The 22,777-nt window shown below is 62.0% G+C and overlaps 2 protein-coding genes across 2 annotated transcripts; both read left to right on the forward strand.

Moving 5' to 3' along the window:
* The first annotated feature begins 515 nt into the window (after positions 1-515).
* SYNPO (synaptopodin) lies at positions 516-14,219 on the forward strand. The gene is made up of 3 exons (XM_059825577.1): positions 516-708; positions 10,240-12,137; positions 13,449-14,219. Exons 1-3 carry the CDS (start codon positions 516-518, stop codon positions 14,217-14,219), a joined length of 2,862 nt encoding a protein of 953 aa, XP_059681560.1.
* A 3,473-nt stretch (positions 14,220-17,692) lies between these two features.
* MYOZ3 (myozenin 3) lies at positions 17,693-22,398 on the forward strand. Its single transcript, XM_059825552.1, has 6 exons — positions 17,693-17,723; positions 18,127-18,290; positions 18,560-18,634; positions 18,735-18,882; positions 19,176-19,347; positions 22,236-22,398. Exons 1-6 carry the CDS (start codon positions 17,693-17,695, stop codon positions 22,396-22,398), a joined length of 753 nt encoding a protein of 250 aa, XP_059681535.1.
* Positions 22,399-22,777: the final 379 nt, after the last annotated feature.

Genomic DNA, 22,777 nt, shown 5'->3' on the forward strand with positions numbered 1-22,777 from the left:
GTGACGTGTGTCCTCCAGGCAAATCCCTACAGCTGGATCTCTGAAAGCTGCCCACTCCCGTGGTCCTACTGCCTGCAAGAGGAGTAAAGCTGGGCTCCTGCCCGGCACGTGGCTGTCTTCCCTCTCGGATGCTGTCCATGCTCTGAGGGACGCTGCCAGGGAGGACCCAGCCCCCCGGCCATGCAGAGCGGTTTTGAAAGGCCGTGGAGTGTCAGTGAAGGAAAGCGGCAAAGATGCTGAAAGCAAGGTGCTGGCAGCCCTGCCTGCAAACCCAGCCCAGCTGCCCCACACCCGGCGAGGCTGTGCAAAACCCATGTGTCTGCAGGACGGCCGAGGGTGACACCGAGGGGGACACCGGCTGTTGGCAGGAGAGGGGGAGCAGAGGGGGACAGAGGTGCTGTCAGCTTCGGGATGCTCCTGCCTCTGAGACAGTCGAGCAGGAGGGATGGATGGGGCCACCGGGAGGGAAGGCGAGCGGGAGCTGCCGGCAGGAGCCCGGGGGGCTCAACGGGGACATGCTGGGTCTTGCATTGGATGGCGGCAGCCTGGCTTTGGCGGCTGAGCCCGCAGCCCCCCCGAAATGCTCCGGCTCTGCCCCAGAGCTGCCCCCCACAGCAGCCAGCCCCGCAGCCAACCCCAGCCAGGAGTGGAAAGTGGTGAAGATCCAACGGGTCCTCATAAACCCTGCCAGTGAGCCGAGGAAAGCAGGTAAGCAAAACCCCCTTTGGCCACCGTCCCACACCCCAAAAAGCGCTGCTGTGATCCCAGTGCTGGGGCTGCCGCTGCCCGGCACAGCGGTGGGAACGCCTGGCTCTTCCCAGGGCAGGACCTCTGCCGGGTTAGAGGTCCCAAGCTCCCAGCGAGCTGCTGGGACTTTTTTAGCTTGAGATGATCTCTCTGGCCTTAAAATAAGGAGGAATCTGTGGCTTTTCTCAGGAGGGGGGTGGGAAGGCAGTGGGTGGGTTCCCGCGGTCTCCGAGAGCTCAACCAAACCCCGAGTGTGGCACAAGCAGGGTGGGCTTCCCAGCCCTCACCCTGGCCTCGGGGCTCGACAGGACCCTGCCAAAAGGGGGGAGATCAGGACCAGCTCCTGGGGCACTGCCAGGGACAGGGACACCTCTCCCTGGTCAGTCGGGGTGGGGATGGCCAAGCATTCATTACGTAGCTTGGACCCATCTCTCTTTCAGCCCCTGGTTTAAAAATTAAGCGCTTTATTTCAGGCTGGTTGGTTCCTACAATGCTCTCTGCCATCGCTTGGCTTCACAGCCCTGTTTTGCAGTCGTTCCTCTCTGTGACTGTCCCTTCGGCCACAGTGACACAAATACAGGCACATACTTAGGGTTACCACGGCCACTCCCGTGCCCAGACCTCCCCACCCAGGGGAGATGCTCCCACAGGATTAGACCCATCCTCTTACAGGCATTGGACCCATTTTTAAACCCTGCTTGCACCCTTCTTTCTATTTTGCTCCTGCCCAGCTGTTATCTCAGCTGCCATGCGGCGCCGGGGCAGGTGTGTCACTGTTCCCATGGGATGGCGTTATCGGATGCTGCTGCTCTGCTCAGAGCCTGTTTTTCCCAAAGCAGCCCCCAAGGATGGGGAGGGACGGGACCGGCTGGGGTTACTCAGCATGAACTTGGTGTCCAGAATCTGTCTCTCGCCTTTTTGGGGTGTCGGACATCCTCAAAACCAGCAGCTGCCTGGATGGGACAAGGGCTGGGAAGCTCAGCCAAGCCCTTTGGCTCACTGCTGCCCCAGCAGCTCTCCCGGCTGTACGGGCGTCGTGTTTCAGGGCTCAGCACACAAACCAGATGGACCCAAATAGTCTTCCCATTTCTCACTCTGCTCTGGGATGGCAGAGCTGCAGCGGGGAAAGGTCAGGACTAACTCTGTCCAGGCTCAGCATTTTCCTAACCCGCGCCGCCATCCGGCACTTTTGCTGCCAGCCTGGAATTTTAAAGTAACTCAACAGGTTTGTTGGAAAGAGTTTGTCTGTCCCGTTTCCTCCCCCTCCAAGTGAGATCACCACCAGCCGCTGCCTGCGGGACCCGTCAGACTTTCCAGAGCCTCTGGGCAGGATGTTGCTGAGGGTCCTGAGCGCCGGCAGCAGTGCCGGGACCTTGCAAAAAACCTGCAGATTTGCAAAGAGGTTTGGTTCAGAGCACGGCCGGCAGCAGAGGAAGGAAGGGCAGGTCCCCATGCAGGTGGCAATGGAGCTGCCTCTGCAGCAGGGTGTTTGCAGGAGCATCCCCAGGAGCTGTCAGGGATTAGCTCCTCTTCTCCTTAGTTGGCTCGGGGTAAAATAACCCCCACCCATGCAGCTCCTGCAAGAGAAAGGGTTGCATCTGTCTGCACCCAAAATTGTGCAGGGGTGGCCCTGAGAGCTGGGAGCCAAGTGGGTGCCCCCCGAGCAGTGCAGATCCACCCAGGCAGGTCCTGGGTGCCCCTTTGGTCCCCATCCAGCTGCCCAAGGCCAGGCTGGCTGCTCCCAAATATCCGGCACAGCGGCCCAGGCTGGTTGGCACCTCTCAGGGCAGGCTGGGGAGTGCAGGAGCCCCGGGTAGAGGCAGCGGCCGGGAGATGCAGGAGGCAGGACTGGTTTCTCTGTCTGGTGTGCAAATAAATGGAAGGTTTCGCTCCCTCGGGGCTGCCGAGCCAGCGCCAGTCTCCCTCAAAAACCAGAAAAGCACAAAAAAGCAAAGAGGGACGGGAAGAAAGGAAATTAGAAAGGCAAAAAATAAGGCCAAGAGCTCATCCTGCGGTGTGGACAGGCGCGGGAAGGGGGTGAGGCTGGTCCCACCTGCAGCAGCGTGCAGCAGCTCTGCAGCTGCAGTGGGAGCGCGGTGGTGGAGGTGGGAGGTGATGTTGGCTCCCCGGGAATCATCTCGCCCGGGACTGTAGTCCCCCCCATAACTGGGAGCAGACCACCCCTGGCAGAGGGTGGTCCCCAGGGCAGTGACACAGGTGCTGGATTTCTGCCCAGCTCCAAGTGCCCCAACTCTTTAGGCACGGGGGGGACGGCAGCAAGGGGAGGCCCTGCTCCCTGCCAGGTAACATGCTGCAGGTCCTCAGCAGTGCTGGGAGGAGGGGAAAGGTGTGGGGCTGGGGTACGGGGGATGCTCAGGGCTGGGGTACAGGGATGCGCAGGGCTGGGTAAGGGGATGCGCAGGGATGGGGTACGGGGATGCGCAGGGCTGGGTAAAGGGATGCGCAGGGCTGGGTAAGGGGGATGCCCCCGAATGGGGTAAGGGGATGCGCAGGGCTGGGTAAGGGGATGCGCAGGGCTGGGGTACAGGGGGTGCTCAGGGCTGGGGTAGGGGGATGCGCAGGGCTGGGTACGGGGATGCTCAGGGCTGGGTAAGGGGATGTGCAGGGCTGGGGTACGGGGAGTGCTCAGGGCTGGGGTACGGGGAGTGCTCAGGGCTGGGGTACGGGGATGCGCAGGGCTGGGGTACAGGGGATGCTCAGGGCTGAGGCAGGAGGATGTGCAGGGCTGGGTAAGGGGATGCACAGGGATGGGTAAGGGGGATGCCCCCAAATGGGGTAAGGGGATGCGCAGGGCAGGGAAAAGGGGATGCACAGGGCTGGGCACGGGGATGCCCCGGCTGCTCTCACCCCGGCCGCGGGCTCAGGGCAGACCCAGTCGGGCCGGGAAGCGGCGGGGCAGGGCCGCCGGGGGCAGGCGGGGCGGCTGCCGGTGCCGCCGGGGAGGGGGACCCGTCCCGCCCGGTCGGTCGGGCGGGGCGGGCAGGGGCAGGGCCGGCGGGACCCACCACCCCCCGGCCCCGGCCCCCGCCCGCCGCCCCCCCCGGGGCCCGCTCCGAGGGCGGAGCTGCCGCAACTTTCCTGCCCGCCGCCTCCTCCCCGGTGCAGTCGGGCTGCGAGGGGCGGCGGCGGCACCGGCACCGGCACCGCGGGTAGGGCCGGGGCTGGGGAGGCGGTGGCTGCCCGCGGGCGGGGCTGGGGGTGCCGGGGGGGCGGGGGGGCAGCCGGCCGGGGGGGCCGGGGCAGGGACCGGCGGGGACCCGTGCAGAAGCGGGAGGGGTGGGTGGGAGCGCAGAGGGGGGTGCCCGGGGGTGCAAGGGGGGTGCTGGGCATGTCCAGGGGTGCTGGGGACTGGCAGTGCACGGCGGGGGGCGGGGGTGCATGGGGGCCTGCGGGTGCTCGCCCACCCCGGTGGGGTGCTGGCGGTGGGCGAGGGGTGGGCGAGCGGAGCCGCAGACAGCCCGGGCGGGGGGGGACGAGGGCTGAGCGGGGTTTCTCTCGGTAAATTAGCTGGGTGGGTGTCGGTTCCCTCTGCCCACAGCCGAGGGTCAGGGACAGGGCATGGGAGGCACAGCGGGGGGACGTGGGGGGACGTGGGGGTCTCCCTCGGGGCTCGGCAAGGTTGCACATCCCAGCTCTGCAGAGTGTCTTCCCAGGCAATGTCCCCCGTCCCCCCCAGCGGGGACGTGTCCCCTCCCCTGGCTGTGCCACCCCACGCTGGAGACATGAGGTCTGTGTCCCTCTGGCTTGGCAGCCAGCGGGATGGATCCCTTATGGGTTGTGCAAGGGACAGGCAAAGGCCCCGTTTCGTCCCGCTCCCCTCCCCGCTCTGTCCATCCGACGGGGCCAAGCTGAGCCAGATGACCTTCCCTCGCCAGGCCAGCGCCTCTGGCTCACGGCACCAGCCCATCGGGGCTGCCACCGGGGCCCCGGCAGCCCGGGATGTGTCACGGCAAGTCGAAGGGCTGGCAGGGTGTAGGGGGCTGGGACTCACCTGCCAGGTGGGATGGGGTCCCCGTGGTACCCGGCCACGGGATGGGCTGGCTCTGCTGCGTGCCAGGCGGATGGATGGCAGGGCAGCCTGGAGGAGGTCTGCCTGGCTCCAGCCTCCTTTTGCTAAGAAAAAGCTTATTTTTGGCCAGCTGGGGGAAGGTGCTGCCTCCACTTTGCTGTAGCAGCAGCAGCCTCTTCCCTAGCGCAGATGCACGCGGGGCTGGGGCTGCTCCCTGCATCCCCTCGGCTTGGCGTGCCCCAGGGAAGTGGGACTGGGGCTGGGGCAGCCAGTCCCTATTGAAGAGCAAAACCCCCTCAGCTGCTTTTTCTCCTCCCCGGGGTGGCAGTTGGCTGCCCCAGGGCTTGGTGCTTGGAGTCTGCGGGGCCATTTTCAGCAGGATTTGGGTGCTGAGTGCCAGGCGAGGCTGGGGCATGGCTGCGAGCCGGGAGGAGCGTTGGGAGGCAAACAGCTCCAAATCCAGCAAAGCCCTTGTGAACAAAGCGCAGGGAAAACTTGCAAGCGCATCGAATTTTCTCGCTGTGCCAGATTTTGTCACTGGCAAAGGCACCCGAGAGGAGAGGCCCAGCACGGTGTGCCCTGCCAGGCAGGCAAGGTTGCTCCCATCAGCTCCCACCACCACCACCTCAGCTCCCATCACAGTTTGAGCCGGGGCTTTTCGGGTCTGCAGGGCCAGCATGGACAAAAACTTCATGGAGGTTTTATATCTGGGGCATAGGAGGGTTGAAAGCTGGGAACAAGACAGAAAATTGTCGTATTTTTATCCCTGTTTGAATCGTATCTGTTTCCAGCTAGCTCGACTGCCTGTCTGTGCTACCCTCCTTGTTTTCCAAGCAGCAGATTATTTGGGATAACTCTGGGAGCTGGAGGGAAGCGCAGACTTAAATGTGTGAGAGTTAGTGCGCATTGCAAAAAATCCCGCACAGCTGTAGCTGGGGCACAAGGCCAGTTGGCTTCTCTGCCAAAAAACCTGCTTACATTCCTCGGTGTCCAAAGCCCTCAATGTTTGGGTGAAAACACTGGATTCCCCTCCCCGGCACCGAATGTGGATGTGCGTTCGGTTTCGTGGCAGGGAGGTGGCACAGGGGCAGTGTGTGTCCCTCTGGAGATGAGGTTTGTCTCGGTTTAATTCTTGGTTTTGCCGGTGGGATTTTGTCAGCAAGAGGCACCATTTGGGTTGACCCACAGCAGCCTGGGAAATGTTCGGGAAGGAGGAAAAGCGCCTGCTGGTTATGGATGGAGGCTGCTGCACTGTGCGAAGGTGGATTTGGGGTTTCTGGTCCGTGCTCTGCCTGACCCTGGACAGCCCTGGGGCCGGCGGGTGGCCCGGTGGGACATCCTGAGCATCCTCCTGCAAGCTGGGCTGCAGCATTGGGATGGATGAGCATCCAAACCAGGAGCAGGCTAGGGATAGACTTTGGAGTCACCTGCCAGCCTTGAGTCCAAGATTTCACATGGCCTGTTGCATCCCACCAGCCCTGCTAGGATCCTGGTACCTCTTGGCTTCTCCATACGAGGACTTCTCACCGTCACGCCCAGTGCTCGCAGCCACCCAGACCTGCAAGGTGGCAGCTTCCAAGTTGCTGGTTTACTTCATGTGACATCCCGGCCACGTCAAGACCAGCAACTTCCACTGAATCTGTCGGCTCAGAGAGCCCTGGGGTGTCTCCCCTCCCTGTAGTTTAGGGCCAAATCCTCATCTCATTCCAGCGCAGTCCGCGTCAGGGCGGGGCAGGCCACAAGCAGGGTCTGATACATCCTTCGCCGTCATTTGGGGTTGGATGGTGACTCCAGTCTTTGCTGGCTGGACTTCAGATGCTCTGCAGTAGTGCTCTGTGGGGGGACCCATCCTTTGCACGGAAAGCTGAGCTGGAAGGAATTTTTTTTTTTTCCCATCTGGCCAGGAGGGGAGAACAACAAAAATGCCTTTCATCACCTTCGTCATCCTCGCTCTGGAGGAGAGAGCACAGTGTGTGCTGCGGGAAGGATGACTGACAGCTTGGTAAGAAGCTGTTAATGCACTTGGGGGATGTTGCTGGAAGTCACCCCTGGAGCAACGGGAAACCTACGGACCAAGTGCCTATATAAATACGTAGATAGAGATCTATAGGCTCCTCTGGCTGGAGCTGAAGTGCATTGCACTGAAATAGCACTCGGGGGCTGTTGGCTGGCTGCTCATGTGCGCTGAGAGTCCAGCAATCCTGTGGGGCATAGGGAGCATCTCCTTCCCCGGCATCCCTGGACCACAGGGCTGGGGGCTGCCAGGGGACCCTCCCCCCCAACACAGGGACACGGCAGGGAGAGGGCTGGAGAGGCTGGATTCATTGTTCTTGGAAGAAGCTGGGACATTTGGAGAGGGGAGACGTTTCCTTCCCGAAGGCCAGCGTGGTGGCAAGCCGTTGCGTGGCGTGGGAAGGAAGGAAGGAAGAGTGGAAGAGCGCAAGAAGAGCCGGTCACCCTTTGGATTTTGGACTGGACTCCCGTTAATGGACGGAAGCCGATTTCCAGTGCTGCACGAGCCCCGGGCGCCCTCGGCGGCACATAGTTTTGCTTTCGCCTCCTCCCCACGCTGCTCCGGCTGCCTTCAGCCCTGCACCCCTCCTCCTCCTCCCCAGCACCTGGATGTTTCCAGCACATTGAGCTCCCTCCCGCCTGCCTGGGGCCGGGGGGAAGCACCCAGCCAGAGCACGCCCAAGGCTCCCCGGCTGGCAGGGGATGGTGGGGAAGGCTGAAGGGATGTTCCCTGTGGCCGGGAGGGAAGCGAGGGGTGCAGGACCCACCCTGGGTGATGGGGTGTCCCTCCATCCACCACGGCAGATGGCGAAGGGTTCTCATGCCATGTTGAATAACCTCATCCTACGGCTCAGACTGGAGGGGAGGAGGGAGGAAGGTGGTCCCTGCCCTTCGGCTGGGGATGGGATGTCACCCCGAGTTGAGCGATGATGGGTCACATTTGCAGCAGTGCCTGCAGAGCTGGGGTGCAGGGCTGCAGGGTCCGTCTGTCTGTCTGCTGGGCTGTGTGCAGCTGTGCAAGCAGGGCAGTGTACAAGGTGCAATTTCCTCTGGCCTGCTGGAGGCTTCGGTGCTCTCCATCCATGCGATAAAAATTGGATGTGAAGAGCAATTATTACCCGCCCCCATCCCCATTAGTATCCTGAGGGATTCATTTTCCAGCGGGCTGGGATGGAGCAGCCTGGGAATGGCAGGTACCAGGTGGACAGGGGCAGAGGGGCTGCTGGAAGCACGTAGGGGATGGGGGGCCGCAAGACGATGATGGGAGCAGATGCCAGGAGGGGGATTTCAGGTGGGGGGCTCCCACCTGGCAGCACCCCCTGGCCCGGAGGGATGCCTGTGCCTGGGCGGCAGGAAGGGATGGGGATACCTGGGGGCAAAATCCCCGCGGACACATCCCGGTGCTGGTCCTGGCTATGCAGGAGTGTATCCGGCGGCTAGTCCAAGCAGGAACGGGCTGGCCAAGAGCTGAGTCATCCCTCCAGTGTGGAAGAGATCCCCCAAGGCCCCTCAGTTGCTGTTAAGAGGCAGTAGCAAGAGTGAGAGGCTGTGAAATGGCTCCGCCGAGAGCTTGGCTTCTTAGGCGGCCTCGGCCTCTGAGGAAGCAGGGATGCTCGGCTCAGAGCATGAATTTCGCAGACATCTGGAGCCTGTGGCTTATTTCTCAACGGCTCCTTGGCCGTATTTCTCCTCTGTTTCGGAGATAAAGGCAGCGAGGGCGACCCCGTGGAGCGGGAGCTGCGGTGCTGGCTGCCCTCCAGCCAGCCCGGCCGGAGGAAACCGCGGCCCCGCTCTGTGCGGCCGCCAAAGCAAATAAAAATGGGGCGTTAAACAATGCCGGGCGCTAACCGGGGGAGATGTTGGCCGCCGGCATCACCGCTGTGGATGGGCTTCTCGTCTCCAGGAGAGAGTTTCCACTGGCATCTCTGCCTCCTCTCCCGTGCCCAGCCAAAACCCTCCTGTCGGGCAGCCCAAAGGCTTCATCCACCCTCCTCCTCCTCCTCTTCCTCCTCCTCTTCCTCCTCTCTGGCCTGTCTGGGGAGTCAGGGCCATCCTGCATGCCTTGGCTGTGCTGGGGCCAGGGCAGGGACTTTCTGGGTGCTGAGGGACGTGGGAGGGATGAAGGATGAGGAAGAGGAGATGCCCAGCTTGCAGCAGCCTTCCTGCTTCACTGTGGGCTCGCTGGAAGGATTTGGCTTAGTCATTCATCCCTTCCCTCGCTGGTAGGCTGAGCCACTGCTGAAAATATCCTGGAAGGCTCCCAAGTGGCACAGAAGGCAAGAAAATGAGAAACACATGAAGGAAGGGAAGAAGGGAAGGGATGGGAAGGGAAGGGGAGTGGGTGCTGTCGGCACCCGGGGGAGCAGGGAGCGGGGCTCGGGGCAGGCGGCAGTGGCCACCCAGCTCCCTGCCAGGGCTGGAGCAGGGACACCCCATCACAGCCATCCTGACAGCACCTTTGGGAGGGGGCTGCTCCCTTGGTGGGTGCTGGGGTGATGGAGCTGTTTTGGGTGGGTGCTGCTCTGCACCCATATCTGTCCCCAAGCAATGGCCTCGGTGGGGCCGGGGACGCTGCCCTTCCCGCGGGTGCTTCAGGGCGCACTCATAGGAAATTGCTCACCCTGAGAAAATGCGTTCCCAGCAGCTCCACATCCTTTTGGCCTTCGGGAAGGGCTGGCGCCCTGACCTTTTGGCCAGCGCACGAGAAGCCCAGCAGCACTCCAGTCAGTCGCCACGGGGCTTTCACTGGGCTTTTAGCACTTTGCTTTTAGCGCTTGCGTAGACTCCCAAGGCATGAGGTTGGTGCCTTGCTGCGGGCTGTGTCTGTGTCCGGCGGGTCGGGATCTGCACAGCTTCTGTTGGCTGCTGCCATCTCGTGTTGCTCCATAAATCAGTCCCCAGATGGGGCTGGCCACCAGCCTTGCCATGGCGGGCTGGCATCTCCCATCTGATGCAGGGTTTGCTTTCCCGCCTGCTCGGGGCTGAGCATGCCGGGATTTGGGGCACGGGGTTGGGGTACACGTGTTGGCCCCTTCCGTGCCTGCTGCCTCTTCCAGCCGGGAGCCAAAACCATGTGAGCTGCAACCTGAGACCTGCCAAATCCCTTGGAGAAATTCCTTTCCCATACGGTCACCATGGAGGGGCAGACAGGAGGAAAGGTCCTGAGTGCCCCTGGGTGTCCCCTGGGCTTTGCTGTCCATCCCCACAGTGTGCAGAGCTGCAGCTCAGCGTCTTGGTGGGTGCTGCGCTGGGTCCCCATCACCCCTGGACTACGATATCCCCCCAACATAGCCCAGCCTGGAGCATCCCTCCTGCCTTCCCCCAGCTGCTGGGGAAGGGGTTGGGATGCCGAGGGATACCTGGAGGAAGGGCTGCCGGTCCTGGATCGGGAGGGCTGGGATCCCACGTCACCGCTGAACCCCTCTAACCCCCCTCTCCCCTCTGCCCAGGTCTCTCCCGCAGCGCCAGCCTCTCCGAGAAGGAGCTGAAGGAGGCAAAGGCGCGGAGCCAGAGGATCGCGGCACAGCTCACCACGGCACCCAGCCCCAGCTCCAAGGGTGTCCTGCTCTTCAACCGCCGCAAGCAGCGTGTCGATGGGCTCGCTGGGGCCGGGCATGGCGGGGGGCTGCCGCTGAGCCCTGCGCCCCGGCCTTCACAAGCAGCCATGGAAGAGGGCGAGGGGCAGGGGACGAAGCCAGAGCCCAGCCAGCCTGGCACCCCGGGAGAGGAGCTGCGGGCGAACGCCTCCCCGTGCCGGGAGCCACCTGCCGAAGCCCAGCAGGTCCCGCTTAGCGTCTACCTGAAGGAGAACATGGCATCGGCCGCCACTAACAGCGTGCAGGAGCTGGCTGCCGGTCAGATGGAGAGCGGGACGGGGGGTCTCGGGAATGCAGAAGCCCCTGTGGGGCCAAGCACAGTGGCTCTTGCCCTGCCGCAGAGCCCTGAGGAGGGCAAGAATGGCGAGGTGCCCGGTGAGGTGCCCAGCGTGCCGGTGGGGACGGCCACGGGGACGGCATCCCCAGCCGGCCGGCAGCAGAACGGGGTGCAGGGCCGGCAGTACTATGAAGTCCATCTCACCCTGGCCAAGCCCAAGCCTGTGAAGAACCGGACGGCCAGACCCTTCGGCACCCAGGCATCCCTCGCCAGCGGCCAGCCCGTGGAGGGACCCCCCGCCGCTGAGCTGCCCCCACCGCCCACCTATGCGGAGACCCTGAGCAGCCCCCCACCACTCACACGTGTCCGCTCGCCCCCCGCCTACTCGGCTCTGTACCCTCCTCGGGAGCAGAAGATGCTGCCAGGTCCCACCCTGGGCTGCGGGATGAGCGGACCGAACCCCCTGCCCAAAACAGGGATCCTGGAAGAGTCAGCTGCCCGGAGAGCCGGCAAAAAGTCCATGTTCACCTTCGTTGAGAAGCCAAAGCTGGGCCCCAACCCCGATCTGCTGGACCTGGTCCAGAGCGCGGACAGCAGGAAGAAGCAGAAGGAGCAGGGGGAGCCCGGTGCCGAGGACGAGCCCTTCGCCCTTGGGGCTGAAGCCGCCAACTTTGTCCCCAACAGTGCAGCCAGGGGCGGGCAGCATCTCCCACCGGCCGACGATGCTCCGGCGTGGTCCTCCTGCCTCAAGTCCCCCACCATCCAGCCCAAGCCGAAGCCACAACCCAGCCACAACCTCAGCGAAGCGAGAGGGAAGGGGGCCGAGCTCTTCGCCCGCCGGCAGTCCAGAATGGAGAAGTTCATCATCGAGGCTCCCTCCCAGCCCGAGCTGCTGCGGTCCCCGTCGCCCACCATGTCCCTGCCTCCTTCCTGGAAGTACGACGCCAGTGCTTGCCTGTCACCCATGGTCTCCAGACACCCCTCCAAGAGTCCCTCCAGGCCCTCCAAAACCCCCCCAGCCTCTCTGTACAGCAGCAACCTGGTGGAGAACGAGGTCTCCCAGAAGGAGCTGGAGATCTCCAAGCACCAGCCCTACCAGCTCCAGTCTTCGCTTTTCATCCTCTCCCCATCCAAGGGGCCAGCACGGTCCATGCCCCGGGAGATGCCTCCACCCAGACCCTCTCTTCCCGATGCCTACCCCTACCCCCAGCAAACCTCCTGCCCGACCTCTCCATTGCCTCCTTCCCCTGTTTGGCATCCCCCCGCTGTGCCCGGCACCAGCCAGACCACCTCCAGCCCCTTCCCCAGCACCACTGGGGCTCTGCCCCTGACTCACGGCGGCCGTGCCAGTCCTGGAGCCCCAACCGAGGTGCTGCTTGCCTCCCCGTGCCGCCTGCTGCCGCCTCGAGCAAAGGGGGGCTTCCAGGCGCCGCGGCCCTCCTACTCCACCAGGAATGCCGGCATCGAGCCGCAGGTGTGGAAACCTTCTTTTTACTACAAGTAGTGGTGGCGGAGAGAAAAACACATGGGTTTTAGGCTTCCCTCCGCCGGCTGAGTCCTCCCTAACTGCTCACGGGTGTGCCAAAAGCCGAACCAACCACAAAAAAGGGGGAAAAAAGAGAAGGAAATAGAAAAAAGAAGTAGCTGGGAGGCTGCAGTGCTGGGACCGTGGGTGAAACAGCTGCTGCTGAGCCCCCGGTGTAATGGGAGCCGAGGGGTCCCGGGGAGGCGGCAGGACTCGGGGGCGTAAAGCCCACAGGATCCCAAAGAGCTGTCGGGAGCCCGCCTGTCCCGCGGGACTGCCGGCACTTTCTCCCTTCTCTCGCCTGGAAACTGTATGGAGCATCGCATCTCTGGCTCCGTTCTTTCCTCGCCTCCTGCCTTTCCAGTTCTCGTAGCCGGCAGCTGCCGGCTCTGCCCGCTCACCTGCAGCCCCTCTGTCCTGCCGGCTCCTATCGGCCTCCTACCAAAGCAAACCCGGAGGGGACTCACCGCCTTTCTGCCGCACTGTGCCTGCTCCTGTCTCTTTTGCTGCTCCTTCAGGATCTGTCCTCGTTTGCTTCTGTGCCACGGAGGAGAGCCACATCCCTGGGGGAAAGGCAGAGCCCCACGGTGCTGGGGATGCCATGGGGTCCCTGTCCCTCCCCATGCTTGGTGCTGGAACTGGGGATGGGCAGCGCTGCTTGGCAAGACCCGGAGCAAGGGATGTGCTGGGCAGAGGAGGGCAGGGCTGCTGGGCAATGCCCAGCCCAATGCTCGTGGTCCAGCTGTGCCTCTGCCCGTCCCTTGCTCCCACCGCTTTCCCCATGGTAACGAGTTGCCTTTCGACTGTGCTGTTATTTCTCCTGCATTTTTCTTTTTTCCCCTCTTTCTCAATACACTCTCTGCGCTGTCAGACCTGGCTCTTCTCTTTCCTGCCGGCTGGGGAGCAGCTGCCGGGCGATGGACCCCCTGGGCACTGCAAGGGGGTCTCCGTGCATCACCAGGAGGGAGGCTTTAGGAAGCTGCAGGTAGTGAGAGGTCTTGGGTCATATTTTGGGCAAGGATGATTAATTGCAGGCTCAGCCCACCCCGACCTCCTTGGCTGGTGAGGGGGTGCAGAGGCAAATGCATTTTTGGGGACCCCTTGCAGGGGGTGCAATGCACAAAGATGCGTCCCCAGTTCCTGCAGGGCTGAGCCAGCATGGAGCTTGCCTCCGCACCAGTCCTGCCCTTGTCCCCCTGCTCTGTCCCCTTCGTCCCCCTGAGCGGTGCCAGCACTAACCCGTTCTCTGTCCCCCTCCAGGAAAGGCGGCCGTCCCTCCCCGCCTCGCCCACCTGGATGCCCCGGCTGGTGCGGTGCCCAGGCAGCCTGGACGGCTGGGCCAGCCCGGCCTCGGTGCCCGAGCTGGACGAGGGACCCCCCACGTCCCCTCCGTGGAGCGAGAGGTCCCTGTCCCCGCTGCGGCAGGATGCCGACCCCCGGGCCAGCCGGCAGATGCAAGCGCGGCTCGCCAGGAACATCATCAACGCTGCCCGGAGGAAGAGCTCCTCTCCCAAAGCCGTGGGGCCGGAGGGCTCCCGGCCCTTCACCCCCATCCCCGCTGGCCCCCCCAGCCTCCCCCAGTCCCCCAGGCCAGCACGGCCAGAGAGCTCCAGAGCCCCAGCACCACAGGCAGCCAGCAGCGTGCTGGGCAGCCCCTCGCCCACCCACAAAAGCCCCCTGCGATCGCCCCGGGCGGACAGCCCCCAATTTTGTGCCTCCCCCAGGATGCCCCGAGCCACCTGGGCAGAGGGTCGCCAGCTCCTGCTGCCACCCGGTGTGTCCTCCTGCCCCGTCCCCGGGCTGTCCCCCAGCCCCAAGAGCCCCCTGCCATCCCCCGTGGTGGGCGGGCGGTCTCTGGCCAAGCGCTGCACCTCCCGGTCCCCGACGGACTCGGACGTCTCCCTTGACTCCGAAGACTCGGGGGCCAAGAGCCCGGGCATCCACAGCTTCAACCTCTGCCCCCGGGGCTGGACCGGCAGCCTGCGGCTGAAGCCAGGGGGGCTGCCCTCGGGGGCCCCCTGCACCTCCTAGACGAGCCAGCCCTGGCCAGGCCACCCTCTCCCCAGTCCCGCCAGCCTGGGTGATGCCACCCACTGACCCCCCACTGGAAACACCCCAACCCTTGGGGCTGAGGTCCCCAAAAACTGCTGTCCCCGCTCCCCGGTGGAGCTGCTGCGGCCCCTCGGCATGCTGGCAGGGGTCAGGTGCCTCCCGCCTGCCTGCAGTCCCATGGCCCTGCTCTATTTTTACCACCCTAACCTTTCGGGGCAGGACTGCGTGGTCAGCAGGCAGAGCAGGCAGAGCAGGCAGCGGGGGGGATCCAGCCCCCGACATTTCCCCCTCCCTCCGCAGCCCTGCATCACAGAGCAGGGATGGAGACGGGCTCGGTGGTCCCCTGCAAGTCCCCTGTCCCCAGCGCCAGGGTGTCACAGACTCCGGCACCCCACAGCTCTGCTTTCCTGGGTGGCATGGCTGATGCCGCTGCCTGGGGGGTCACGGCACACCTGGCAGGGGTGGGCAGCGCCAAGCAGGTGCCATGGCCGAGCATCCTCTCCCAGCCTTTCCCAGCCTCCAGATCTGGCAGGTTTCAACTGCAACCGGATTTTGGGGAGGAAAGGTTAATTTTTTATTCCAGTCCCCCAGTTCTTCACTATTTTTTTTTCTTTTTTTACTTTTGATCCCTTCTCAAAGAAATTCCCCCAAATCCTTCCCTGGTGACCAAAAAGAGAGCCAGTTATTTATTGCCATGTCAAGGGGACTGTTTACAGATGCCCTCCCACTCTGCCCAGGCAAAGAGGGGCAGCCCCATCCTGTACCGTGTCACTGTCCCCATCCCCAGACTCACCCCATCCCTGTCCCCATTCCTATGGGATGGAGGCACACAGGGGGACTGGTGGGCGCTGTGGCAGCCAGGGCTGGCGGGAGGAGGTGGGGGGCTGTAGGAGGCCGAAGGAAGTGGTACAGGTCGCAGAGGGTTTGAAGGAGGTGTTGGTGCAGGAGGCAATGCTGGGAGTGTCTCGAGGACGAGCCGGTGTCCCCATGAGGAGCCCTGCAAGGGGCTGGGAGGAGGGGGCAGAGGTCCCCCAAGGGCAGCGGTGTTGGAGGGAGGCTCTGGGGATGACGGGGAGAGGAGGCATCAGGGTGGACACAGTTATGTGGCAGAGCCTGGGGAGAGCAGTGGGTGCCCAGGAGGGCAATGGGTCCCCAAAGCACTTGTCCCCACCCAGGGGTGAGCAGGAGCTGGCTGGGGTGCCAGGAGATGCTATGGCAGTGACTGCAGCCGCCCACCCAGGGGATGCAGCCTTGGTGCTGGTAAGACCAGCACTGAGAAAGGAGGATGCGTTTGGGCTGTCGGGGTTCTGGCACGTTCCCTGTTCAGGGAGCTTCTGTCAGCCCTGCCCTTTTCCCTGGGACACGCTGTTGGAGCCAGCCCATCCCTGTCCCACGGCGTCCCCCCGCCCTGCAGCCTGCCCTTCCCAGGACACAGCCCTCCCCTCACTCAGCAGCCACCACGACCCGCCTTCGCCACACAGTTGTATACCCAGCTCAGAAATAAACTGCCGCTATCCCACCCAGCCTGGCCTCCCTGGCTCCGATCCGTTCCCGAGGTGGCCTGGGTGCATGTGGTACATGGCCACCTCCTGCTGCTGCTGCACAGCCACCATTCCGGTCCCCAAGGGTCAGCCCTGCTCCGTGCCGGGGTGACAGTATCCCTGTCCCCAAGGGTCAGCCCTGCTCCGTGCCGGGGTGGCAGCGTCCCGGTCCCTAAGGGTCAGCCCTGCTCCGTGCCGGGGTGGCAGTATCCCTGTCCCCAAGGGTCAGCCCTGCTCCGTGCCGGGGTGACAGCATCCCTGTCCCCAAGGGTCAGCCCTGCTCCGTGCCGGGGTGGCAGCGTCCAGGTCCCTAAGGGTCAGCCCTGCTCCGTGCCGGGGTGGCAGTATCCCTGTCCCCAAGGGTCAGCCCTGCTCCGTGCTGGGGTGACAGCATCCCTGTCCCCAAGGGTCAGCCCTGCTCCATGCCGGGGTGGCAGCGTCCTGGTCCCTAAGGGTCAGCCCTGCTCCGTGCCGGGATGACAGCATCCCTGTCCCCAAGGGTCAGCCCTGCTCCATGCCGGGGTGACAGCGTCCTGGTCCCCAAGGGTCAGCCCTGCTCCATGCCGGGGTGGCAGTGTCCTGGTCCCTAAGGGTCAGCCCTGCTCCGTGCCGGGGTGACAGCATCCCTGTCCCCAAGAGTCAGCCCTGCTCCATGCCGGGGTGGCAGTGTCCTGGTCCCTAAGGGTCAGCCCTGCTCCGCCCCCTTTCTCAGCCAGAAATAACTGCTGTCCCACGGCCGGACTTTGGCATCTGGGCTGGAGCCCAGCACGGGTCGGGGCGAGCGGCAGGGAGCCGAGGGGTGCCGCGGAGGGCCAGCCAGGGCCACCAAGCACTGGTGGCCACAGCTTGGCTTCGGCGTCATCCCCAGCACAGCAGGAGAGCATCTGCGGTCCCCAGCGTCTGGGGTGTCCCCTGGCCAGGTAGGGGAGGTGAGGTCCCATGTTGGGGTCAGCAGGTGGAGGGGGTGCACGGGGGTTGGGGATGTCCCAGCCTTGGTGGTAGGGACATCGCCACCATGGGGATCAGGGTAAGGTCTCCCTGGAAGGGGGTTGAGGGAAGGACAGGGCGCAGGTCCCAGGCTTGCCGTGCGGATGGTTGATGTTGAACTTGGAGCTGGCAGGGAGCTGCGTGCCAGGCACCCGCAGCCCCGCGGGGACCCGCTGCTCTACAGGGCTCTTAGGGGAAGCTGCACAGCATCAGCCCACCTGAGGGACGCCAGATGCACCAAACAGGGCTGAGCCACCACCCTGCTCCTCGCATGTACTGATCCGAACACCCTGGCCGAATGGAAAGGTGCTGCTGCGGGTGGGCAGCCCCGGGGGTTCAGACCAGGGCTGGTCTCCAGCTGCCTCCCCGCAAAGGAGCAACCCAGCCCCGCAGCCCTGCACCCCATCTCACTGCTGGCCAGGCTTGCCAGCTCCCTGGCAGGGTCAGGGCTGCAGCTCCAGCACCCTTGGGGCCAGCAGCTGAAAATAGCTCTGCTGAGGCGGAGGTGTTGGTGGGGGGCAGCCAGGGCCCCCGCTCGCCCTGCAGGTTGCAGGCAGTGGGTGCTCAGGACATGAGGACACCAGCTCACTGCAGGCAAGGGCAGAGCTGAGGACATTTCCTGCCCTAAAGAAAGGCAGAGAGGAAAGACGACAAGCAGGGGCTGAGGGGTGGCATGCTTTGGATGTTTCCCTACATCTATTGAAGGGAATGGAGAGTAGTGCAGGGATGATGCTGGCCAGGGGAGGTGTTCAGGGATGATGCTGCCTAGGGGAGATGCTCAGATGAAGCCTGGCCTCTCCCCGTGGCATGCCTGGGGCTGATGCATCCCCATGCTTGGTGTCACCCCGGGGCTGCCTCTCTCTTCCAGCTGTGCAGGATCCGTCCCCCTCCCGCAGAGCTGCCCCAGGAGCGTGGCAGCAAGTGATGACCATCATGAGACCGGGCCCCGAACACGGTAAGGAGGGCCAGGGGTGCCACCGGTCCCAGGGCAGCACTGTCCCCCCTGCCTAGGGCCCAGACCCAGCTCTGGTTGAAGCCACTGGCCCCGCTCTCCAGGACCAAGCTGCCTGCTTTCTTGGTCCCCTCTTGCAGTACAGCCCCAAGGGGTGGCAATTGTGTGTTGAAGGCTGAAGGGGTCCATGCACAGGGGCAGAAGAGGCTGTTTGAGCCTCTGGAACCGAGATAACTCCCCAACAGTTCCCCACCAAGGAAACACTGGTCCCTGGGGCAGCTCCCGGCATGGGCGTATGGTCAATGTGCGTGACAGGGACCCCAGCGAGGGGACACGCCATCCTTGAGCTGGGCACGGGGGGCCCCAGCGCTGCAGCAGCCTCAGCTGCAGCTGTGCTCTCCCCCAGCCTCCCCAGCCCCCCGGCTGGACCTGGGCAAGAAGGTGAGCACGCCGCAGGACCTGATGATTGAGGAGCTCTCCCTGCGGAACAACCGTGGCTCCCAGCTCTTCCAGGAGCGCCAGAGGCGGATGCAGCGCTTCGTCTTTGAGCATCCCAGCAACTATAGGGAGGTGGGTCTGCGGCTCATCCCCTGTCTCTGAGCAGCACAGCCCTTTCCCAGCTCTCGCAGCCTTTGCAGGGAAGCGATTCCTCGTGGGGCTGGGAGTCTCTCAGCAGGGCAGCCATGCTCAGCTGCCCGCTATACTGAGGCAAAGGGAGAGCAGAGATGGCTTGGTGGGCTGGGCGTGTAGAGGGGCAAGCATCAGGTTCAGCATTCATCGAAGAGCAAGGGTGCCAGTCCCCCTCTGCACCCGCTAACCCCTCTCCTCACCTCCTGCAGCTCCCAGGGCTGGGGGCAGGTAGCTCACACCGCACCGAGAAAGGCAACCTAGAAGGAACGGCAAACGAGTGGACGGTGAGTAGGTGGAGGAAGCTCCAAGGTGCTTTTGACAGCCTCCCGAGTCCCGACCGGGGCAGGGGAGACCCCCGCGCCCTGCTGACTGTCCCCTCCACAGGCAGGGGAGGATGCCGGGGGCCAGCAGAGCTATCACTCTGAGCTCCACGTGGCAGCATCACCCCAGGGCGGCCCCCCCGAAGTGCCCAAGAAGACAGAGAAAGTCTTGCAGATGAGCAAAGTCCTCAACCCCGATGCTCTGGCCCCAGGTAAATGCTGCCTACACCCCAAAGCCAACACCATTGTAATCTCACTAATGTGGGGCTGGAGGCAGTGAGCTGCTGCCTGCTGAGGGGTCCTCCTCAAAACCCTTCCCCAAAGTTTTTATATATATAAATATATAACATATATTTATGTTATATATGTGGAATCATGCCCCCAACAGCAGGTCCTCTGTGGCTGTACAAAGGCAGGGCTGTTCCCAGCCCCCTCTCCCCTGCTCGGGATGGTGCCCCAGCCCACCTGCAGCCACAGCAGCCCACACCGCCTCTCCCCCCCACAGGATACTCGGGCCCCCTCAAAGAAGTCCCCCCAGAGAAGTTCAACATCACCGCCATCCCCAAGGGCTACTGCTCCCCATGGCACGAGGCTCTTGGTGACAAGGACCACACTGTGCATGGCAAGAACCAGTTGCCCGTGAGACCCTCTCCATGGGACTTCAGGAGCTTCAACAGGTAATGCTGGCCGAGGTGCAGGCACCACCAACCTGTCCATCCCTTGGCCAAGTCCTTCAGCTTCAAGAAACACCTACCATTGTGCCAGGGAAATGCAATGGTCCATGCCCTCTTTCTACACCACGGGGGAGCAGCAAGGGCTCAGGTTGCTCTTTTCCTGCTCAGGAGCTCCTCCATGGCTCCTCTGCAAAGGTTCCTGCCTCCAGCAGCTCCCCAGATCTCCTCTCAGCTCCACCACTGGGCTTGCACAGCCTTAAGCAGCTTGGTCTCACGGGGTAGCCTCAGGTATGATGGCTGAAATTTGGGAGGACTAATTCTCACGCATGTGGTCCTGGAGAAGGAATCGCTGCTGTTCCCAGTCATGCTCAGCTCTGGGCTGGGTGGAGGAATGGCACAGACACTGCCAAGTCTCTCTTCTAAATTCCTTAAGGTATCCAAGCAGCTGCTGGAAGTGGTGGGGGTGTAAGGTTAATCTTCCCACAAGATGCTAAGAGGTCACCAGATTCCTTCCGAACACCTGCTCGAAATTGAAGTCTCCAGGCCCATTTCTGGTGGCTCAGCCTGGCAAGATCCGCACCCTGCACACCTCCAAATTACACTGGGGGCGAGGCTGGGAACAGAGACTGCCAAGGAAAATCTTCACTCTGGAAAGGTGTTTGGTGGGGATTCAGGAGATGGAGATCTGGCGGTAGGAAAGCACCAGCAGCCCAAGGTAGAATAGTAAGAACTGAACTTTGAAGCTGAACATCATCCCAGGGAATCTACAAACCAAGGTTCTGGCTCTCCTCCTCACTGAAAGCCTCTTTCATGAGGATGAAAGTATGTTAGCCTCAGTGGCCTGGCCAAAGTCACCTTCCAGGAGCCAGGCTCCCACTGGTGCTCCCTACCAGGACACAGCACTGATCCCCATCAGACCATCTGCCACGGTGCTGTGCCTCTGCAGATGGCAGCTTTCCTGAGCCCACACCAGGGTTGGATTTGAGGCACAGGGGAGATGACTGCTGCGCTTTGAACACTTGGCAGAAAGGGCTGCAGGGGACTACAACCCCTCTGCACGGGAACTGTGTCCCCAAAGGGCAGAGATCAGCTCCACCGCCAGCAGAGCTGAGATGATGCTGCCACCGTCCCTTTGCTGCTCTCCTCTCGCTCAGCCCTAGGGCTTTGCCATGGGACCTGGCAAGGTGCACAGCACAAGGCTGCTGCACACTCAGCCCCCCTGTGTTTCCCCTTCCACACCAGTGAAAGCGTGGCAGAGCACTGCTTTGCACTGGAGCGGAGCTGAGGGAGACAAGGTTAACAGAAGGGACAAGAAGCCATGGGCAGCCACGGACAAGCGTGGAGAAGCAAAGGGGCTGCGTTAGCATTCCCTCAGGGTCTCCTTCCCAGTTACTCAGCCATCTCGAGCTTTCCTGGAGCAGTAACATCCGAGGAGGTGCTGTAGTGGGAGAACAAGGAGCTGCTGCAGACACTTGGCTCTCTTCTTTCAACATTTAGCCATGTTCCCGCCTCAGCATTTATTTATGGACAGGGACTGAAGCAAGGGCATGTTTCTGAATAATGCTTTACCCCGTACCATTTCTCCCCTCTCACATGTTGCCTTTCTATTTAAAGTCTTGAACTGTTACTTAATACAGATGGATGCTAATTTAACACCAAGCCTCTTGCCACCTCCTCTAATTCTTCACTGAGGCATGAAGATTCAGAGAGCCAATCTGCTTTTGACTGGGCTTTTCACAATCTTCCAAGCTGTTGGCTTTTAAATCACTTCTCAGTTCATCAAATACCAAACTGCAGAAAAACAAGCTTTTTGGAACAAATCAGCTAGCGAGAAGCCAGTGGTCTTGCCTAAAGCTAGGTGAATCCCTGCACAGCTCACACGGGTCACAGGGCAAGGGCAAGTTCACCATCTCAACAGCAACTGTGTTAAAGCAGACATTTATTCCCAACTTTAAACATTCAGGCTACGATGCAAAGACCTTTGGCCACCTTGCTAAGGTGTGCTGCCTTAAGAGAGAGTGAAAACCAAGCTTTGTGAAAGGCACTGTCTTTTCCCAAAAGGGAGAAAGTTTCCGGAACAAACGTCTCTCATTTACCTTCCCCCCTCTTATTTCTCCTCTGTTGCAAAACAGTGCCACGTTACTCATGTGCGAGCAGCGCTTCCCAAAGCAAACATTCCCAGCTATGCCTCATTGATAGCTCAGCCTCCATGTGCTGCTCCAAAACCAACATTCTTGGCTTTTCGGGGGCGGGCACTCTCTTCCCCAGTCCCTTTCCACATTTCTCCAGAAAAGGATGACAGCTCTTGCCCCCGCACTGCTCCTCCTGTTAGTCATAGTTCAAGAGAAGCTGTCCCAAAAGGCAGACTGGAGCGAGGGCCAGGAGAAAGACATTTGCCTGCACATGTGCTAGAGTGATCAGGAGGCAGCCCTATCAGCCTCAGTACTCTACAGAACATATTAGCTGTAGACAACTCACTTTCTAAAGAGCAGGGGCTTTGTCACCATCACCTGCTCTCTTAAGCTAACCCCTTTCATCTACACATCTCTACTGCTGTTGGCAGAACCCATCAAGAGAGACTACGGTAAAGGTAACAGCACACTTCCTCCCTCCCCTGCACAGCCACTGACGCTCAGGCACCAAACCCGACTCTCCAGGCCCGCCAAAGCTCGAGTTGAGGTTGGCTCTGTACAAGAGAAGCACCTCGCTGGGCTAGCAGAGGCTCTAATGGCATCCTGGGGAGGAAAAGGAGGGTTGTCATTTGCTACAGGCATTGCTAGGTTGCTGCTGGGCTCAGAGTTAGGAAATCCAGACCTGCTTCTTCCACCACCTTTACTACATGCACAACCTCTCCTTGCAACACGCTCAGTCTGCTTTTTCTCGTCCCACAGGAATCCCATCCCATTTGACAGAGCATTGGTCAGCGACCTGTTCTCTGTGCCTGCCGTGGAACTGGATAACCTGAGCGCTCTGGAGGTGATTTCCCACAGACCCAACTTCAACAGAGTGCCGCAAGGCTGGGTGCGGATTCTACCAGAGAGCGATGAGCTGTAGTACGTGCGCTCCCTTCCCCATTGCCACGGCTGCTTTTCTCGCTAGACTCAAACATACTTCGCACGGTAGAGGAGAGGGGAGTAAGTATTTCTCGTGAAAGCTAAGCTAGTGGTCTCGGGTTGTCATCTTCTTCAACGGGATTTGAACACGCTCAAGTCTGGGATCATTTTGAATCCCCCTCGTACCAGCCATTGTCACAAGGGCATTTAGTGCTAAGCTAACCAGCCAAGTTCTCGTTGTTAATGCAAGCAGATCCCCGTAAGCTCCCGTACAAAACATCCTGTACAGCCTGTCTTCTTCCCTGCCTCACGGAAAATGGCAGGACCACCAGCTGCAACGCACCAAGCTGTCTCGCTGCTTCTTCACTGACAGCTGGTGC

Source organism: Gavia stellata, chromosome 16 (assembly GCF_030936135.1).
Source record: "Gavia stellata isolate bGavSte3 chromosome 16, bGavSte3.hap2, whole genome shotgun sequence".
In the NCBI taxonomy this organism is placed as follows: domain Eukaryota; kingdom Metazoa; phylum Chordata; class Aves; order Gaviiformes; family Gaviidae; genus Gavia; species Gavia stellata.